General features: G+C 39.0%; 1 protein-coding gene across 4 annotated transcripts in view; it reads left to right on the forward strand.

The window, feature by feature from the left end:
* The window catches only part of rnf32 (ring finger protein 32), a 39291-nt gene extending 19199 nt beyond the window's left edge, over window positions 1–20092 (forward strand). For all 4 annotated transcript variants that reach the window (XM_052016572.1, XM_052016570.1, XM_052016571.1 and 1 more), the window contains 6 exons: window positions 352–494; window positions 1824–1856; window positions 3477–3601; window positions 6525–6633; window positions 17562–17729; window positions 19441–20092. In XM_052016572.1, coding sequence (XP_051872532.1) covers window positions 352–494; window positions 1824–1856; window positions 3477–3601; window positions 6525–6633; window positions 17562–17729; window positions 19441–19701 — 839 coding nt within the window. In that variant the 3' untranslated portion in view covers window positions 19702–20092. The remainder of the gene's footprint in view (window positions 1–351; window positions 495–1823; window positions 1857–3476; window positions 3602–6524; window positions 6634–17561; window positions 17730–19440) is intronic.
* Window positions 20093–21844: the final 1752 nt, after the last annotated feature.

The following is a 21844-nucleotide window of genomic DNA, read 5'->3' on the forward strand; positions in this document are numbered from 1 at the left end:
TTAGTGAACAGTAGAGAAGATGCAAGAGGCCAAATAGCCTTCTGTTTCTATTTCCTACGTTATTAATCCTTGCATTGAGAGCTCGTGTGTTTGCTGGCCTTGGACATGAACTGAAATATTTTGATTTTCCAGTCTGTATGTCCTTAATTTGAAATTGATGAACATTAAACTTCTGGTAGCTAATTGGGATTTGGGCAGTTTTAGATGATGCATTTGTAAATTAGATTTAAGTACCTTCATTTATATTACTTTCATACATAGTGATCAAACAGCAAGATAGCTAGATGAATTCAAGTTTTACTTAAATGGAAATGTGTCTCAGAATTTGTTATATCAATTTGATCCTTTCAGCTCAGAAAATGGGTCTAGTCGAGGCACCTGATGCACCTTTGACAGCTAATGAGTGGCAATTAGTAAAGAAGAGATCAGTACAACAGGGAGATTCAGCACAGCCTTGTGCTATATGCAGAGAAGAATTTGGGATACAACAACAAGTGAGCACCTTAAATAATGGCATAGCAAAACTTTTTACTATACCAGAGGAGCACAATGCTGTGTGACAAAGATATTATTTAAGTTACTATATACTTGGAAATAGCTGTGAAGATACTGAATTCAATAGAATGTATCTAAATCACAAAATATCTTTTTTTCTTCCTATACACAAATGTATATTCTATTCTGTTATGATCACACAATATTTCAGGTGTTTTGCTTTGATTTCATTTCAAAAGTGAGTTATTTTGGGATTTATTTTATTCCCCTTACAGAACTTTTGCCAACAAATGTCCTTCTCAACCTGGAGATTGAGACCACATGGCCTTCTCAACAACCTTTGTAAGGGCTCAGTAGGTAAATTAAACAGATCCACCCAAAAAATATTGGTGTATTTCCTCACTTCACCCTGGTAGGGAATATCCCACACCTATCTGGCATGCCATCTAGTGGTGTAGGAAGTGCTAAAGTTAATCCAACTAATATTGGATTTCATATAGACTAATTAATTACATGATGTCTTCTTTCTCTGCTGGTCAGTTAAAACAGGTGTGGTTAAATATGTTAATTTGAGCCTAATGATTGTTGAAGAATTCCTTCAATCAGACATCAGGAGCCATGCAATATTTAACATTTTGTTCATGGAGCTAAGTAGAACAGGTGTGTTCCAATCAACTCCATTGTCCTGCCATTTAGTCACTTAGCCTGGTATTGAATTTCTTTTCGGCCATGTTGTCAAGGACACAACACTCACCAGCAATTCGTTCGTGAGACCAGGTAATCAATCCCTGGACACCTTTTGGTCTCTTGGTTCAGGACTCTAAGCCTGAAAATAGTAATATGAGCAAAGAAATCACAACTTTGTAATTTCATTTTTTTTTTACAAAATGGTAATAAAACTAAGAGCTGCTGCCATTAAGTGCCAATGAAGAAACCACATTATTTAAAAAAAACAGTTCTTCACAGATGCCCTTCAGGGAAAGAAACCTGCTCCCTTAACCTCATTTGGTCAGGTGTGACTCCAATCTTTCCTACGAAGAAACCCATCAAGCCACACAGTTATACCAAACCCTGCTATGAGCATTCAACAACACATTAGCTTCATTAGATAACAGGGAAAGGCAATAAACATGGCCTTGTCTCGAACACACACATGCTAAAAAGGTTTTTATTTTTGAGGATCATCTGTCTCTTCATTAAGAATCATGATCACTTCTTTAGCACTAAAGAGGGTATAATTTAAGGGAAACATTATTCAGTACTTTTTATTAGCATACTTAATATGAGATTACAAACTAACGTACAAGCATTTTTTTTCTGTGCAATAGGTTCTGCTGTCTTGCTCACATGTTTTTCACAGGGTAAGTACAAAAATTGCAGAGAAATAATGAGAATATCTGTTTAAAAATAAAAATATCATTAATGATTTGTGCAGCTTGGAGGAAATAATGCAATCCAGAGTAAGGGTTTGCATTGATAGTGGGGTTGATTTTTCAGTTTTAACCAATAACAATCAGAAAATCACCCCCAATGTTGATTTTACGAAGCAGTCACAGCACAGAAGGTTTCTATTTAGCTTATTAAGACCATCCTGGCTTCTAGAAAATTAGTTTTTATTTTTTTACACTGGTAAGACATTGTGTTGCCAATATATTTTGTAATGTCAATCATGCAGTTTCCATTAAGAACATGGCTTTATAAATGAGGATTATGAACAGACTAGTGACCAATCACGTTTGTTGTGAATACATAATTGAATCCACTGGTCAGTGATATGACTGGGTAACTTGGGGATGGGAAACTTGGAGCAGTACAAATGCAGGTGACGGTGGACTTTTTCTTTTAATTTGTTCCTTTCCCAGTATCTGGGCGTTACTGGCAAGGCCAGAATTATTGCTCATCCCTAATTGCCCTTGAAGGTGCTGGGGAGTCGCCGCCTTGAATCACTGTCGCAATACTGCTGGGTAGTGAGTTATAGGTTTTAGATGCACCGATGATGAAGGACTGGTGGTATATTTCCAAATCAGGATAGTCTGCGACTTGGAGGAGAACCTGCAGACGATTGTGTTCTCATGCTGCCCCTGTTTTTCTTGGTCAAAGTCAAAAGTTGAGTTTATTGTCATATGCACAAGTGCATGCATGCACAGGTGCAATGGAAAAACTTACTTGCAGCAGCATCACAGGCACATAACATAAGATGAGCAGCATTCACAAGAAAAACATAAATGATACACAATTTTTACAAGAGAACACAATTAGAACAACAAAAAACAGTCTCTTTTAGTGCAAGGTGATCAAAGTGGTCATAGTGTTGTTAAACTGTAGTGTTTAGGGTTTTGACAGTTGGTTCAAGAACCAAATAGTTGAAGGGAAGAAGCTGTTCTTGAACCTGGTGGGGTGGGACTTCAGGCTTCTGTACCTTCTGCCTGAATGTAGCTGCGAGAAGATCCCAGGGGTGGTGGTGGAGGCAAATACGATAGAACCAGTAAAGAGGCTCTTAGGCACATGAATATGCAGGAAATGGAGGGAAATGGATGTTGTGTAGGCCGAGGGGATTAGTGTAGTTGGGCATTTGATTACTAATTTAATTAGTTCGGCACAACATCGTGTGTTGTGCTGGTCTATGTTCTATGTGATTCTGAAGATAGCATTGGAGCTGTGCTTAGAATACACAGTCGTGTGTGTATAGAGAGTTGTAGAGGTTGAAGATTTGGGAAATACTGCAAGTGTAGCCTAAGCAAGGTAACTGCAGTGCATTTGAGAATGATACACAGTGCAGCCACTGTGGTTGGTGGAAAGACCTTGAGGTGTCAATAGGTGAGTCACTTACCACCAAATACCCAGTTTCTGATCTGGTCTTGTGGCATGGTTTTTAAAAACCCTGGATTTTATTCAAAAATAACTTTGAGTATTAAAAGTATTACAAGGAAGGAATTCCTGAATATGACAATGTACTTATTATATTTTGTTTATACTTTAAGATTTGTCTGCAAGCCTTTGAAAAGTTCTCTAAGAGAAAAAGTTGCCCCATGTGTAGGAAAGAACAATACCAGACCAGGGTAATTCATGATGGAGCTCGCCTATACAGAATGAAATGTGCGACAAGGTACCTTATTTGATAAAAGCATCTTATTTAAAACATTTGTAGATATCTTTTATGCTTCAATGATTGTTATCAGGGTTAAGAAATAATTTGACCATATAAAGTTGAGGCAAAATAAAAGTCTTATTCCTTGGAGCAAAGTGAGTAATTTTTATTCCAAGAGGCCATACTGCTAAATGTGATAAATTCAATTTAAAAGAGACTGAAGTAAAGAAACTTCCTACCAGTATGCTTTGGTGATGTGTGAATTTATTATTGGATTGGTTTGTGCGTCTACACGTTCGCTGTTAAGTTTTACAAGTCACGTGCCTATTCAGAATTAAAACAACACATAGAATCACAGAGGACAGAAACAGGCCCTTTCGGCCTGTTTGCCCACCTCACCCTTACTGACCATAGTGCCTATCTACGCTGATCCCACTTGCCTGCATTAGGCATATATCCTACACGTTTCCCGTCTAAGTACTTGTCCAAATGCCTTTTGTATCTCTCTCCATCACCCCCTTTGCACTCTCTTTATTGCTTCCACGTCCTTCCTGTAGTGTGGTGCCCAGAACTGTACACAACACTGAGAAATACTGAAGTATTTTGTGAGAAATACCAATTATATCAATTTTTGTATTTGGCAAATTTCCAGTTGATACCTTGTAATATAGATTGTTAACAGCCTGTAGTAGTTATAAGTAGTCTGTGCCATCCCTACCAGACATCAGAGTACTTCCAGTGTAAAGTGGGCACTTTCATGGTGAGGGTCATAATGAAGGGTCTTGACCCGAGACATCAACTGTTTATTTCTCTCCATAGGTGCTGCCTGACCTGCTGAGTTCCTTCAGCATTTTGCATGTGTTGTTCCAGATTCCAGCATCTGCAGAACCTCTTGTCTCTGACTTTCATGGCCAAACTTTCTCTGGACACAAAGGAAAATAGCTAGGAAACATGTAAACACTAATCAGTTTGGTTTCCTTTCACATGTGGGCACATAGGGAAATATTTAATCCAGTAATACAGTATATTTGTAACTTGGTATTCCTCCCTGTAGCTTGTATGTTTTAACCCCCTCTGTTTCACCTCTCATCCTCCTTCTCCAAAGAGAAAAGCCCTAGCTCACTCAACCTATCCTCATAAGAAAATTGTGGATATCTTTAGTTTTTAGAAAAAAAGATCAACCATGCTGTTCTGAACTATTGGTACAGACAGGGAAAATAATTTACACCAGAGGTGTATCTATTTTGGAAATCCTAGTGGAATGACAGGGTCTGAAATGCTGCTCCACCACTGGAATTCCAGCCTTTGCACAAGGCTTAAAATAGCTTGAAAATGTACTCGGAAACTATGCTTGAACATCACCTTGCCCCCACCACTCCCACATATTTTTGCCTGATAGATTCTTTCACTAGTTTCATTAATTTCAACTATGCTGGGTCTCTGAATTTTGCCTCTGACTTTCTTTTTTTCCAATATTTTCCAACTTTCTTTTTCAAAGCAATTATAGATTCAGTTTCCACCAGTCTCTGTTAAATTCAGAGGCAATTTTCAACCATTGCTTCTACAGTGATCTTGCAATGTGGGTTGTCCATCCTTTGTAAAAACCCATCTCATTGATTTCACAGAGAGTTCTTCAACAAGATGGTGAGTCTTCAAGTTTGCTCATCACACAGATGATAAAGTTAACTTTGAAGCAGTAAATATAATGATAGGATAAAGAAAATTTGCCCGATTTAATTTCATTGTTCTGCTCCTCCATCTCCTGCTGACTATTAGGAGGCCTGCTGTATACTCCCAGCAAAGTGATCACCCATTTTTTTTATTTCAAAGCTCAACCCCATATGGCCTCATTTGAAGAGCCTTCTAGGGCATCCTCTCTCATAACTGCAGTAATAATTATTTTCAATGTCCCCTCTTTTACTTGCCATATCAAGTTTGAAACATAATATTGTAGTAAAATAGTCTGATAGATCATTCAGTTAAGCACAGCGACTTTAAGGCTTGACACTGATTTCAACAACCACTACTATTTTGTTTCAGATATAAGATTAATCTAATGGTTCTTTTGTTGCTATTTATCATGCTTCTGGACTATTACTACTCCCTTTTGATTTACACTATCAATAATATGTTGCTACTTAATCACTCCTACCTTCTACCTTATCATTGGCTTTGTTTTTTCCCTTCTCAGTCTCCAGTTTCCCTACCTCTGTTTTTGCAGGGTACATACTGCTAGCTTCCAGTTCTGTTGATAGGTCCCTAATGTAAAACCAGCATCTCAGCAGAAAAAAAAGTTAATCCTGTTTCTCTCTCCATAGATGCTGCTTGACCTTCTGAGTATTTTATGCATTTAATGCTGTCTAAGCTAACATATATACCTCTCAATCACTATCTCTGCTCCATTATTATATTACCAGCAAACAGCTGTGTGGGAGCTGTGTTTCCTGACATCACCATAATAAATACACACAAAGTATTTATTTGATGTATGGTACAATGGATATCCAGAAGCCATAAAAAGTTCTATATAAATGCAAGTTGATGGTGTTATTACCAGCTCTGGTAACTAAATAAAAATACAAATATCCAGGTACACATTAAGTTGGTCAACATCTGAGGAAGATCAATGAAGTGGGAGCATTCAGTCAAATAACTTTGAGGCTTTTCTTTTTCTATATATATATATATATATTCAAATTTTCAATTGCTGAACTAAATCTCCAATCTTTCTAAATATTACTGAGGCACTAAATAATTGTGTCAAATAAAACTTACCCTGAGTATGCTTGAAAGACAAAAATGGAGTTATTGATGCAATGTGATCTCCCTGCTTCCAGAATTAAGCATTGTACTCTGATGGTACATTAAACATTTATTTGACAATTTTAGTACTGGAGAGCTGGTTTTATGTTGGTTTAACAAGTTTACACTTTTAACTCAGAATTCAGAGTCACTGGCGTGGATATATTGTTCGTAAATGGTACAAGCAACTGAGGCGATCTGTGCCTCCAAAAGACAAGAAATTACGAAAGAGATTCTATGAAGACAAGGTATGGTGATAAGTTATCCCTTCTCCATAATTGTTGTAAATAAACAGTGAATCACAACCATCTGAAATAACTGGCACTTCAGATTCTGAGTTCAAACCTAGTTCACAATGACTTCGATAATAGTTTTTATTTTTTCTTTTGAGTCAAGACATTTGGACAATCTTCATCTGGCCAAAAGTTTGGATACTTGCTAATGTCACTAATTCAGCTAAGGGAAGTGGTAGAAAGTGTGATATAAATTCCTGATTAACAAATCAGGACAGAAGTAGTGAGACACAATAATACAATTGTGAGCAGAAAAATGACACAATTTGTCAAAGAAAATTCTGCACAGATGTAAGAGTAGTACATTACCAGATTACTATTAATTAAGTTTCACTGCTCTTGAAAACTGAAACCTAACGCAATTTGTAGTTGTATATTCCTGTGCAGCTGGAAATAGATTGTGAAGAGAAGGGTGAAGCTGTCATGGTTCCAGTCAAGGAGAGACAAGATGCTGGGATCTGGAGCACAAATAAACAACAAGCTGCTGGAGGAACTCAGCAGGTCAGGCAGTGTCTGCGGAGGCAAAGGAGTAGTCGGCGTCAGATGTTGCCTACCCATTGAGTTCCTCCAGCAGCTTGTTTTTTGCTCACTGTTCCAGTCACAGTCTGAAAGTTCATTGCCATTTTAAGAGGCTGCAAGTTCCTAGCCGATATTCAGATTTCCTTTTCCACTTTAAAGGAAACTGTAGGAAATCTGCATGTAGGTCAGTCGACTTGGGGTAAATGCTCAGTGCATCTAGGGCCAGTTGTGTTTTAGTGTTAGATTGTTGCTGCAATTCCTCCTACTATTATAACATGGATGTAAAAACACATTGCTCTGTGGAGGCAGCAGTGCATCTTCATTTACTCTTCAGGGCTGCTCCAAAGTAACCAGCAAATGACAGCACAGTAAATTAATTGCAGCTTTTAAAAATAAAAGGACAGCTTAGAGTATACAATCAAAGAATTACATTTATATAGAACCTTTTGCATCCTACAATGAATGAAGTCCCATTGAAGTAAATCTCTTTGGAGTGTAGAAATATATTAATTTAACCCATTGATGAACTAAGTTTTAATTAATTTAATTACTGGGATGGCCTTTCAGAGGAGAGCAGCAGCCAGGTCTGTGGCACATGACTGGTTCTGATGCACAGCAGGAGAAGATGGAGACGGAGGGTTAAGTGCTAGGAGATTCAATAGTTAAGAGGACAAACAAGAGATTCTGTGGCTGCGAGCGAGACTCCAGGGTGGTGTGTTGACTCCCAGGTGTCAGGGTCAAGGATGTCTCTGAGCAGTTGCAGAAAATTCTTAAGGAGAGAGCGAGCAGCCAGAGGTCGTTGGTACCAATGTGTACAACGACATGGGTAGAAAAGGGATGAAGTCCTGCAGAGTGAATATAGAGAATTAGGCAGAAGGTTAAAAAGGACCTCAAGGGCTGTAATCTCTGAATTACTCCCAGGTTTTTGGACTATTGGGATCTCTTGGGCAGAGGTGATATGTTTGAGAGGGATGGGATGCAACTGAACTTGAGGGGGACCAATATCCTGGCAGGGAGATTTACTAATGCCACTCAGGAGGGTTTAAACTAGTCTGGCAGGAAAGGTGGAACCCAAAGCAGTAATGAGGTAGATGGGCAAGTTGAGGCGCATGTAAATGTTAAAGCAAGCATGTTCAGTAGACAGGACAGGTGGGAGCAAGACAGGAAGGTCTGATAGACTAAACTACATTTACTTCAATGCAAGAAGCCTGACAGGTAAAGCAGGTGAACTCGGCATGGATTGGTACATGGGACTGGGATATTGTAGCCATGGTTGAGGGAGGGGTAGGACTGGCAGCTCAGTGTTCCAGGGTATAGATGCTTACAGGCATGATAGAGGTGGAGGTAAGAGAGGAGGGGGTGTTGTTTGATTAGGGAGAACATCACTGCAGTACTTAGAGGATATTCTTGTGGGATCATCCAGTGAGACTATTTGGGTGGAACTTAGAAATAAGGGGATGATAACTGGTCAGTGGGAATTAGAGGAAAAAATATGTAAGGAGATTGCAGATAGCTGTAAGAATGATGAGGTTGTAATAGTAGGTGATTTCAACTTCACTCATTGAGTGGGACTGCCATAGTGCAAAAGGCTTGGATGGGGTGAAGCTTGTTAAATGTATACAGGAAGGTTTTCTCAAACAGTATGTAGGTGGCCCTACTAGAGGAGCAACAATCGACCTCCTGTTGGGAAATAAGGCAGGCCAAGTGACTGATGTGTCAGTGGGGGAGCACTTTAGGACCAGTGACCATAATTCCATTAGTTTCTAAATAGTTATGGCAAGAGATCGGACTGGTCCACAAATTAAAATCCTAAACCGGATCAAGGCAAATTTTGAAGGCATCAGACAGGAACTTGCAAAGATTGACTGGGAGAAGCTGTTTACAAGTAAAGGGATGTCTAGCAAGTAGAAGGCTTTTAAAAGTGAGATGGAGTGTGTTCAGGGACAGCATGTTCCTGTTAGAGTGAAGGGCAAGTCTGGCAGGATTAGGGAATCCTGGATAACGAGGCATATTGACAAGACAAGACATCTTTATTAGTGACATGTACATCGAAAAACACAGTGAAATGCATCTTTTGCTTAGTGTTCTGGGGGCAGCCCACAAGTGTCACCACTCTTCTGGCGCCAACATAACATGCCCACAACTTCCTAACCTGTATGTCTTTGGAATGTGGGAGGAAAACCAGATCACATGGAGGAAACCCACTCAGTCGTGGGGAGAATGTTTTGAGGCACTGGTCAGGAAAAAGGAGGCAGCACGTGTCAGGTATAGGCAGCTAGGATCAAGCAAATCCCTTGTAGTACAAGAGATGTAGGAATACACTTGAGAGAGAAATCAGGAGGGCAAAAAGAGGACATGAGATAGCTTTGGCAGATAAAGTAAAGCAGAATACTAAGACATTCTACAAGTATGTTCAGAGCAAAAGGGTAACTAAGGAAAGAATAGGTCCTCTTAAGGATTAAAGTGGTCATCTATGTGTGGATCCACAAGAGACGGGCAAAGTCTTAAATGAGTATTTCTCATCTGTATTTACTGTGGAGAAGATCATGGAGGCTAAGAAATTAGGGGAAATGAATAATGATGTGTTGGAACATATCCACATCACAACAGAGGAGATGCTGGCAGTGTTAAGGCATGTTAGGGTGGATAAGACCCCAGTGTCTGAAAAAGTTTATTCTAGGACATTGTGGGAAGCTACGAAAGAAACCACAGAGGCCCTGGCAGACAGATTTGCATTATCTTTAGCCACGGGTAAGGTACCAGAAGATTGGATGATGGCTAATGTTGTGTCTTTATTTAAGGGCTTCAAGGACAAGCTGGGGAACTACAGGCCAGTGAGCCTAACAGCAATGGTGGGAAAGTTAGTGGAGGGGATTCTGAGGGGCAGGATCTACCAGCATTTGGAAAGGCGAGTACTAATTAGGGATAGTCAGCATGACTATGTGTGGGAAATCGTGTATCACAAATTTAGTTTTCTTTGAAGAGGTAAAGAAGATTAATGAGGGCAGGGCAGTAGATGTTGTCTACTTGGATTTTAGTAAGGCCTTTGACAAGGTCCCACATGGTAGGCTAGTCTGGAAGGTTAGATCACATGAGATCCAGGGTGAGCTAGCCAACTGGATATAAAATGGGCTTGGTAGGAGGAGACAGAGGGTGATAATGGAGGATTGCCATTCAGATCGGAAGCCTTTGACCAGCAGTGTGCTGCAGGGATCAATACTGGGTCCACTGATGTTTGTCATCAATATTAATGACTTGGATGACCATGTTGTTAACATGGTTAGTAAATCTGCAGATGACACCAAAATTGGTGGTGTAGTGGATGGTAACAAAGGTTATCTAAGACTACACCAGGATCTAGATCAACTAGGGAAGTGGGCCAAGGAATGGCAGGTGGAATTTAACTCAGACAAGTGAGAGGTGTTGTATTTTGGCCAGTTAAAACAGGGCGGGACTTGCACAGTAAATAGGGCCCTGGAGTGTTGTAGGACAGAGACACCTATGGGTACAGGTACATAATTCCTTGAAAGTGGCGATGTAGGTAGACAGTAGTGAAGATGATATTTGGCATGTTTGCCTTCATTGAACAGAGCATTGAATACAGGAGTTGGGACATGTTGCAACTGAGCAAGTCATTGGTGAGACCAGAGTATTGTGTGCAATTTTGTCATCCAGCTTTGGTAGGATGTCATTAAGCTGGAAGGGATGCAGAAAAGATTCATGAGGATGTTACCAGGATAGGGGAACTTGAGCTAAGAGGAGGGGCTGGTTAGTCTGGGACCTTTTTTCCCTGGAGCATAGGAGGCTGAGGGGTGACCTTGTATAGGTATGTAAGATCATGAGTGTCATATTTCTCAGTGGTCAGTCTTTTTCCCCCAGAGTAGGGAAGTCTAAAACAAGAGGACATAGATTTAAGGTGAGAGGGGAAAAATTTAAAAAGGGACCTGAGGGGAAACCTTTTTCCCTCACACAGAGGGTGGTGTGTATGTGGAATGAGCTGCCAGAGGAACCTGTAGAGGCAAATACAATATTTCAAAGACGTTTACAGGGGTTGAGAGGGATATGGGCCAAATGCAGGCAAATGGGACGAGCCCACATAGACATCTTGGTCGTCATGGATGAGTTTGGCTGAAGGGCTTCTTTCCATGCTGTACAACTCTGACTCAGGGTTTATGGCATTTGTCAATAACCATGTTTGCTATCTTATTAGTGCTCCAGACTTGAATTTGAATTCTGAAATAGTTTGAGAATGTTAGATTAAAATTTCAATTGTTCTATTAGTGATAAGAAATACTTTGGAGCAAGTGGTCATATTTGCACATGGAAAATTAATTGGAGAAATTAATTATACTATTTTCTTTTACACATTTATGATAAGTACAGCCTGATTCAGCTGTCATTTTACAAACACTCCAATGAATTATTGAGAACATTTGTTTAGAGTCTTAAAATTCAAAGTTAAAAAGGATAACAAATACAGTAAGCAAACAATTCTAAAATCTAGCCAGCCAACAAAACTGCAGCTTTATACTTTGGACCAGTTAGTCAAATAATATTGCAGTTTGTGGTTTGAAAATACCACTGTTCACATGTTTAAACACAAGTTATATCAAACAGCTTTAGACAATTTTACGATTTCTGTTGGTGATACAGTAGTTTCCAGTAATCCATTTGTTTCTTAATAATTTAGATCAAAGTAGCCTAAAAGGTCACTGAAACTTTGTTATACCAATACCATATACAAGAATGTTTACCCGAGGGAGACGTGTTCCTTGGAATGTAGGGTGCTTCATGGTACAGTTCTTTGATCTTTATCTATAAAATCTTCGTACAAATGTCATGTAATTGAAGTATGGCCATTTATTGCAGCAATTAAATCTATTCAAATGCATCATATTATCAGCAGCTTTGCTGGTTGTATAGATGTTTTTAAAAGGTGGTAAGTCAAGTCTTTTGTGAAACAATTTGCTCAGCTTCATTTATTTCCCACAAAAGGAAGGCAGCCTTGTTTCATGATTTGAACAATTTTGACTTAAATCTCACCAAACAGTATAATGGTTTTCAGGTTTGCTTAGTCGGGGAGCTTCCTTTATCACACAGAGATGGCAAACAATCTGTTACTAACTTTAGGTTTTGAACAGTGTGACTGAGAAGATATTAAACCAATCAAGTCTTATCTTCATTGATACGTTGTAAATTCCTTGTTTTTTTAGTTTAGTTTTGAGGCTTACAGGAGGTCAACACATTAGTAACCAATTTGTGGGCATTTAAATGAAAGTTTTCTAAAGTGAACCAAGTCCACCAACTTGCCTTTATTTGGACAGTTTGTGGATTCTGAAATAACTTTATATTGACTCTTTTCCAATATGAAAATAGTAATAAATTATAATTTGTTTTTTCTAAGGTTTTTTATAAGTAAAAATAGCATCTGAAACTCAGTGCAATAGACAAGTATGATGAATGTTTAGGTATCCAAACTAAAAGTAGAAAATCTTGCAATTTCAGTTTGATTTGCTTAGAGTTCCAATGAAAGGCTACCATCAAAATGTTAAGCTCTTTTTCTCTACGGCAGTGTCTTCCAGACCCTTGGTACTACCATGTGCTAGAATCTTTAGTGCTAACAAAGCTTCACATGCCTCATTCCTGTCACAGTCAAGTCACAAAGGGCATGCATGATACCAAACACCAGGTTCCTTTATACCCAAGAACTCCTTCCAATATATCCAGTCTTGTAAAACTTCTTAAAAAGAGAGCTGCTAAACTCAATGACCACTTGTCTACCTAGTACAGCTAAAACCTACTTTGTTGTCAAACATTTTCCCATTATACTTCAAGATTTTAAAATGTGAGAAGTAAACTTATCTAATTCCAATATCAAGGATCGCAGTTGAGGCAGGGGAAGAAGGTGGGAAACTTCCCGTGCACCTGTACTTGTAAAACTATCTGCTAATCTCATTATAATTTGGCAGGTTTGGCTAAATTGATGAATTTTCATATACTGTTTGTACAGACGTGGCCTTAACCAATGTATATCCTCTAAGGAGGCAGGCAGTATTTGAAGGCTTGCTGCTAAATGATCAATGCCCACATTAGGAGGAATTGAGGATGTGGCTGATGGAAGAAAGAAATTAATTCAGATTTTAGGCAGGTTAAATAGCTTTAAAATTTGTTGGTCTTTGCAAGGGTAGTGGGAATAGTTGCAGGCAAAAAGGAAAACAATAGCTAGTCTGGTGTCAAGCCATGAAATAGGAATCTGTAGGTAGATGCTGAAATGCTGCAGTTCCTAATTCTTTATTGGCTCATGATATTTATCCATCAAATGGGTGGAAGATTGGCATCCAGAATTCCTCCAGTAGAGGAAAGCAGGGCAACATGTCTGGTAGGACATGATAATGGGAACAACATTTTCTTAACTTGAGACTATAGGTCCAAAAAATAAACTGCTGGAAGAACTCAGCAGGTCAAGCAGCATCTGTGGAGGCAAAGGGCTGGTTGACAGTTTGGGTCAAGACCTGCATCAGGACTTCTGTCTTTTTGCTCCAATTTCCAGCATCTGCAGTCCCTTGTGTCTCCAGACTTCGGGCCCAGGCTGCTTAATTTCTCCCATCCATTCCAGAAATCAACCTGGAAAATTTCACTGCAGTTCCTCTATTGTGGGTATAACCTTCCTTGGATACAGAATATTTCGAGTGTTTTTTTTAAAAAATTTTTTCCACTTTATATTCCATCTACCATGTCCTTACACATTGTTACCTTGTTTATACCCCTGTGAATCCTCTGCATTCTCTTTACAAGTCCATGTTGCCATCAAACTTAGAATTATTAGCAAATTTGCTGCTTTTTTAAAATTTGTCTCCCTCATCCAAATTATTGATCTAGATTGTGAACAGCAGGGACTCCAGCACTGAATCCTGTCATCTCTCACTAGCCAGAGCCTCCCATTCCAACAGTGACACCTTCATTCCTACTCGGTAGTCCTACGTGCATGCCAGTACGTTACTCCCAATTTCCATGTGCTCCAACTTTAATACTGGCTTGCGTGGCATCTTATCAAAGCCCTTCTGAATGTACAAATACATGCACAGGTTTCCCATTTATCTACTCTGCTGGTTATATCCTTAAAGGTTCTTCAGAAATGATTTTGCCTTTCATAACTCCATGTTGACTCTGCTCAATCATATTGAGTGTCCCGCTGATATTTTCCTAAAACTATATACATTTGCATTTTCCTTATTACTGCTATCAGGTAGTTCCCCATTTTCACTCTCCTGCCTTAAATAGTGGGATTATAATTACTACCTTACAATCTGTGTCCTACAATCTACAGAATTTTGCATGATGATGGACAGTGCATCAACCTTCTCCACAGCTACCTCTTATAGATTTCAGTGATGATATTCATCATCACTGAACATTTATAAACTTTTAATCATGTCAGATTAAAACAAGAAAAATTAATGTTAATTTCTTGCAGTGCCCAATTCGTTCCAGACCAGTTCTCCAACATTTCCAGGATATTTTGTGTATTTTTTTGACAAAATAATTTCTCTGCCATTTCCTTATTCCCCAATATATAATTTCTTCTGTTATAGTGTCAAGAAGTCACATTAATTTTTGCTTTTTAATTCTTTAATTTTTGCTTTTTTTATTCTAGAAGCTTTACAGTCTTTTCAGGTTTATTGGTAAATTACTGTTCTACTTTCTCATCAATTCCTTGGTCCTCCTTCACTGAAATTTAAAGTTTTCTTAATCCTCTGGTTTACTGCTCTTTTTTCCCCTCAAACATTACAAGTCTTTTCCTTAGCTAATGCTTTAACTTCTTGTTGGGCACAGCTGGACCACTTTTCCCAGTAGGCTTTGGTGTCTTAAGGTACAGATATTTACTGTAAACCATGTATTAATCCTTTTAAATGGTAGCCATTTTAAGGGTTAATCTAAAGAACTTTTTTTTCCTGCTGCTATGGGTATCATTAGCCAAATTTGCCTTCATATGCTTCAATAAACTCAAACATGTCTTAATTTAGTTTCACATTTAAAAGGTCTGTGGGGTGCAAAACCATTTATTATGCAAAACTACATTTGGAATTAGATTGGCTTCCCCTATCTTTAGCATGGTTATAAAGAATGACAATCTGGATCTTGGTTTTGTTGCGAAGGTACATTTAGCAGCAGATTAAATCATTTAAAAATCGGTAACATTTGGAACTAACCATATTCCATTGAATTAATTTTCCATTTGATATTGCCTAGTTTTGAAAGTACTAAAATTAATGCTTGTTTTCTTTTGTCCCTCCCTAACATACATAGATTAGGGTACAATGAGAAGTCACATCACTTTCAAATTGTCCTGTGACACACTTTTGGTTACAGTTTACAAGGATGAGGAATAGAAAGAGCGCTTCAATAACACCAATAATTCCTTAAATAGAAAATTTTCCCTACGTTTTCTTGAACATTGAAGGCAATAGTTGTCAAGTACAGTTACAAGGTCATACAACATTCCAGCTGTAACACTAAAATCCTGTGTTCCAGAACTAGCCTCGCTTCTAGCTAAGCAGTTCCGATAGATACAACACTGGCATCTACCTGACCACTTAATTACTGTACACAAAATGCAGGACTAATCCAATCCAACAAATTGTAAACATTCATCACTAAAGGGATGGAAGATGTCATTGACAGCACTAGCAAGGACTACTTACTCTCAAATAACCTGCTCACCAATGTCCAGTTTGGATTTAGCCAGGGCTACTCAACTCTTGATAGCCTTGTACCAAACACATTGCAAGGCTTCGAATTCCAGAGGTGAGGACAGTGACTCACAGCACAGATACAGGTCTTTTGGCCTAACGAGTCCATGCTGACCACTGTGCCCACCCAGCTAGTCCCAATTTTCTAAGCCCTGCCCCTCCTTATACCTATCCAAGTGATTCTTAAATAATACCATTGTACCCATCTGAACCACTTCCTCTGGTAGCTCATTCCATCTACTCACCACCCTCCATGTGGAAAAACCCTCATAACCCTTTCAAATCTTTCCCCTCTCACCTTAAACCTATGCCCTCCTAGTTATGCCCTCCTAGTTTTACATTCCCCTACTCTGGAGAAAAGACTGCTACTCTCCACCTTATCTATGCCTCATAAATTTTAAACACTTCTAAGGTCACCCCTCATTCTCATACATTCCAAGGAATAAAGTTTTAGCCTGGCCAACCTCTCCCTATAACTCAGGCCTTCTGGTCCTGGCAACATCCTCACAGCTTCTCAGCATTCTCCTTTTGATTATCAAGACAGCATTGGACTGGGCCTGTCATCTCTGAGCCCTGCTAAAACTGAAGTCACCGGGCATCAGGGGAACAACACTCTGATAACTGGAGTCACATGTTGCACGAAAGGAAGATGAATGTGTTGAAGATTAATCATCCTACCCCTAGGACATCACTGCAGGAGTTCCTCAAGAGAGTGTCCAAAACTAAATTACCTTCAGCCACTAGTCAGATGTGGGAATGTCTGTTCATGATTGCATAACTTTCACTTGTATACACAACCAAAGTCATCCATGCCTAACTGCAACAAGACCCAGACAAGATTCAGGGGCTGATAAGTGATGTAACATTTGTGCCACATAACTGCTTGGCAATGACCATTTCCAACAAGAGGCAGCCTAACTTGGCATTACCAGCATCAGGTCCTCCACCAGCACCATCCTGGGCATGACCAATGCTCAAACTAATCTGGACAAGCTATCACAAATACTATGACTACACAGGTGGCTAGAGGCTGAGCGTCATTGCTGAGTGACTCATCTCCTAGCATCCCAAAACTGCTGTACAATCTATAAGGCACAAGTCAAGAGCGGGATGGAATACCCTTTGCAGCTTCAGCAACACCCAAGATGCTTGGTGCCAGCCAGGACGTAGCAACACTTCACTGTTATCCCATCCACCACACTAGGAATTCATACCCTCTACCACCATCACCACCAGTAACTGCAGTGTGCATCATCCTCAAGTGCACTGTAGTTACTTATTTTGGCTACTCCAACAGCACCTCCCAAACCTGCGACTTCACTAGCTCATTCTGCTGGTCTATCCACCTGTCCTCTTGTTATCTCGACCTCCCTTTCTCTTCAACTTAAAACTCATTTTATCTCTAACTTTTCCTAGTTTAGATAAAAGGCCTTTGACCTGAAATGTTAACTGTGTCTTTCCCCACAGATGCTGTCAGACCTACTGCTTATTTTCAAGCATTGTGTTTTTATTTGAGATTTCCAGCCTCTGCAGCTTCTTACTTTTGCAACTGAGCTGTCAAGTTATGTTTCTACTGGTGGTCTACTAATCAATGAAACTTCTTTATTTCCACAGTTGCAAGAGATTAATGACAGGTTAGTGAGATCATGCAATGTGAATATCGATGAACTTTTTTCTGAAATTGACCACTCAGTGGCTACAAGCAGAAGAGTTCTCCAGCAGTTTGAGGGGCAATGTGTTCACACCATATCTGAAGAGGAATGGGAGCAAATACAGCTTAAGGTCAGTAATGAAAAATGTTTTGGTTTGATTCTGGATGTCTCACAGCTGGTATTAACTCAGAGTATGTCACTGCTGGACAGATACACTAAAGAAAATATAAACCTCAGAATTCAAAAAGGTGCTCCAGGAGAGCTCAGTTCCAAGGGAACAAAGCACAAGCAAATAAGAAGGCAACAATCATGCTAGGTTTTGTCCATCTGTAACACCCAGGGATTTTTTGATGATCTCCAGAACATCTTGAAGTCAATGATGAAAATTAATTGGAATGGGATGCAAGGGCAGAAGATGGGGAGAACTCCCCAAGTAACAGCAATTGTTGATTAACCCTCAGTCATGTTAAGCACTTTTTCTTTTTATTTGTTTGCCATTGGAAAATAAAATGTTCTAATGACATCAAATTTGGCAAACCATTCAATGGCATCAGAAATTGCTTGATGCACATTATTCATAAGCCATAACACTGAGCCCACCAAGCTCTTGTACAAGAAAGGTTCTCTTCCCAAAAAAAACCCCACAAGTTTTTCCGGCAGGTTCAGATAACCAGATAATAATTCTGGAGAAAGGTGATGTCATACCAGAACACTGCCATCCCCAGTGCTGGGAATGTTCCAACTGCTATATTAGCACAGAAGCCTCGCCCAGCAGTTGGCAGCCATGGCAAGCTTGCAATAGTCATGGATTTCCAACCCTAGTTCTTGTCAACATTAAAGGAGCATCTGGCCTCAGCTCATGCTGAAACCAATAATGTGGGCACCCTTGGTCACACCTTCTGGTAAAGGTCTTTCTGAGAATTGCATCATTGAGAAGGAAAATTAGCCCATGCATTTCTTAGACTTCCTAAGTAAAACCACAATGCAAACTCAAGTGGTTTGGGATGTTGCTCGAGTCAGAGCTTGTAGTATCACATTAGTGCTGGCAGTTGTCCTTTTTGAGTATGTTAAACATGGTTTATGCAGTATTTGAAATTATACAAAGTAGCATTTTGGCATAATTTCTGCAGCACAAAAACATTATGGAAAACAGGTAAAAGGTGAAATGATAATGCACATGGAAATAATTGGGCTGTAGTCAACTAAAATTTATACAAACTGCACTTTCTTCATGAATATTACTGCATAGTAACAAGCTGAACACTGAATCCCATTTGGCTACAATCAGATTGGAACTGTACATGGAGATCTTAACTTGTGAATTAAGCATTTAGTTTTAATTTTCTTCCATACTTTTATCAGGATTTGGAATGTTCTACCTGAAAACATATCCTTTGACCTATTTAACTCACATTATTTATGGAATTGGCTAAGGCATTTACATGGCTACAATCAAGCAAGCAGTGTTCTACTATTTAGCAGTGTATAATGACATTTGAAATGGTGGTGTCCTATGCTCAGTGTCATGAGGACTTTCAAAAACATATTGTTTGTTTTGAAAGCATAGACCAATGCGGAAATCTTGATGCATTGAGTACAGGAAACCATGAATCATAGAAATGAATTAACAATTACACTAATTTTTGTTTAAGGGACCAATACTCCTAACAAAGTAGCAGACTAAATAGTTTAATAAAGTGAATTTTAAAAATAAAAAGTTAATATTGTAAGACAGATTTCCTAGAAATTTCCCTCCTTTCCCCCCCTCATTCTGTAGCCATTATAGGAAACATTGCTTGTTCTCTCGTCAAATGTGTATTTTTTTTTAAATCTTCCCTTAGGCAATCCAGAGAGAGATATTTGATTGTCCAATTTGTATCACCCCTTTGGAGCACGTAAGCAACATAATGTGCCAAGCTGAAGGACCTGGCAGGAGAGAGAAAAGTGGTTCACTTGTACGGCAAACAGTGCTGCTGTCTTGTTCACACACCTTTCACTACACTTGCTTGAAGGCCTTTGAGGACTTTTCAGAGGGAGAGGATCACATTTGCCCATTATGCAGGTCAACCTATGAAAAAAGGATTTTGAGTGATAAACTGTAAATCTCCACTCTGTTCTGAAAAAAAAACATGTTTCCTTTCATGTAGACAAAATTTGAAATTATTTACTTCATTGGGGATTTTTAAAAAAAAATTTGTAATTTTCATCCCTGTTCATTTAAGTTCTCCAATAAAGATTGTGTGTCAAATCATTTTTGAGATGATCCCAATTCCTCTTGGATCTCCCTCCTAAAAGTAAATTTTGTCAATTTTTGTACTTCTATTATTTCATAATTTAGGGAAAAAGTTATCTTTTACCACAATGAACTCCATATATGTTCCAGGTCTTCAATGTTCTTTATCAATTATGTTCCATAGTGAACTTAAAACTCTTGACTGATTTGACTGCTTCATATTAAATGTTTATTCTGCTTGCCATTGCAACATACAAACATTCCACCCATACTGTACTGCCTCACAGATAACTATTCAAAAACACAAGTCTCCTTGTTTACACTGAGAGCACTGTTCCCATGGTTGGGATAGTCGGCTGTATGGCCAAATTATGGCCACAGCACAAGCACACACTTATGCTTTTTTTGTCAAGAAGTTGCTTTTCCTTTGTTTTTAAAAACAAAGAGGGATTTCACCTTTTGACAGCTGAATCAGGTAGGTACATTTCTGGATGTACCAGTTATTCATTACAGCAATCCAAATTTAAAAGCTGCACTGGTCACTGCATCAATTCTAGCATTGTGCAAGTGTATCTTTTCCCCTTCCCTACTCCTCAACAATTTAGAATGTTGACTATACTTAATGCCCTTTTATTCCAGAGAATATAGATATTCACTAATTTTAATTGTTCTATTAAAACCCTAAATATTAAAAATCCATAAAATTATGTTCCTTTCTGTGTCAGTAGAAATAGTCCCAGTATCTTTAGCAAGACTTCATAACAACAATTTACCATCCTATTATAATCTTGGTGAGTTTATACACTTCCCCATATTGGAGGAACCAAAACTACAAGTGGTATTCATAACTGACCTAACCAGTATTTTACAAATGGACGTCACCCCATTGTCCCAGAAATGTGAACCCTACATTCCCTTACAAATACACAATCTAGACTGCAACTCTTCTCAACTGACCTATCATGTGCTAGGAATTAATTTGAAAATTAGTCATTCAGGGCAGGTTCCTACATTTTTAAACTCCCTGTCCAAAGCCAAGTATATATTGATACCATTAGTTCCAGTATGGCCAACACCAGTTGACTGGCCTCCCTCCTACCAACTGTTTTTACCTATCAATTTCATTAAATCCTTTACACCTTATCCATGAATCCTTGCGCTACTTTTTCACATTCCTACATTGTGAAGAGTTCAATACTGAAAACTGACATTCTCTCTGATAATGCCAATTGATTCTTGGACTGCTTTCAAATGGGTGTGAAGGCACCATCTTGGAAAGGGGCAGAAGTGCACTCTCTGGTGTTCTGACTAGTATTTATGCCTCAATCAATGTTGTTTTGTTGTAACTCGAATGCAAATTAGCTGATTATAAGCATGTCATAAATGACAAAGTTTCCAATTTCATGTAATACAACTGAGATTACTCTTGACAGTAAAACTCCAATAATCCACCATCTGAATATTCAGAAATCCCAGTGATTCAGCAAGTGGCTCACCAGGTGATATTTGCCGCATTCCCTTTCTGCTAACCAGTGCTGAGGTGCCTGCACTCCCTTTAAACTTGCCTGGTCCATTGGGAAATTTATTATACTGTGCAACATCAAAAAAAAGAATTAAAAGTGGATTGGGGAACTAATAAGATATTTATTTATTTTAGTCACATGTACATAGTGAAATGCATCTTTTTGCATTACTGAGACTGTGCTGGGGGCAGCCCGCAAGTGTCACCACTCTTCCAGCGCCAACACAGCACGCCCACAACTTCCTAACCTGTACGTCTTTGAAACCGGAGCACCTGGAGGAGACCCACACAGGGAGAACGTACTAACTCCTTACAGACAGCGGCCAGCATTAAACCCAGGTCGCTGGTGCTGTAATAGTGTAACGCTAACTGCTGCACTACAGTGTAATACAAATAACATTCAATAGTCTGGCAAATCTTCCAGTCCAGCACCAAAATCCCAGTGTGTCAGACTATCGAAGTTTTTCTGTGCCTTATTGGCCAAAAATAC

This window comes from Pristis pectinata, chromosome 5 (assembly GCF_009764475.1).
Source record: "Pristis pectinata isolate sPriPec2 chromosome 5, sPriPec2.1.pri, whole genome shotgun sequence".
NCBI classification, from domain to species: Eukaryota; Metazoa; Chordata; class Chondrichthyes; order Rhinopristiformes; family Pristidae; genus Pristis; species Pristis pectinata.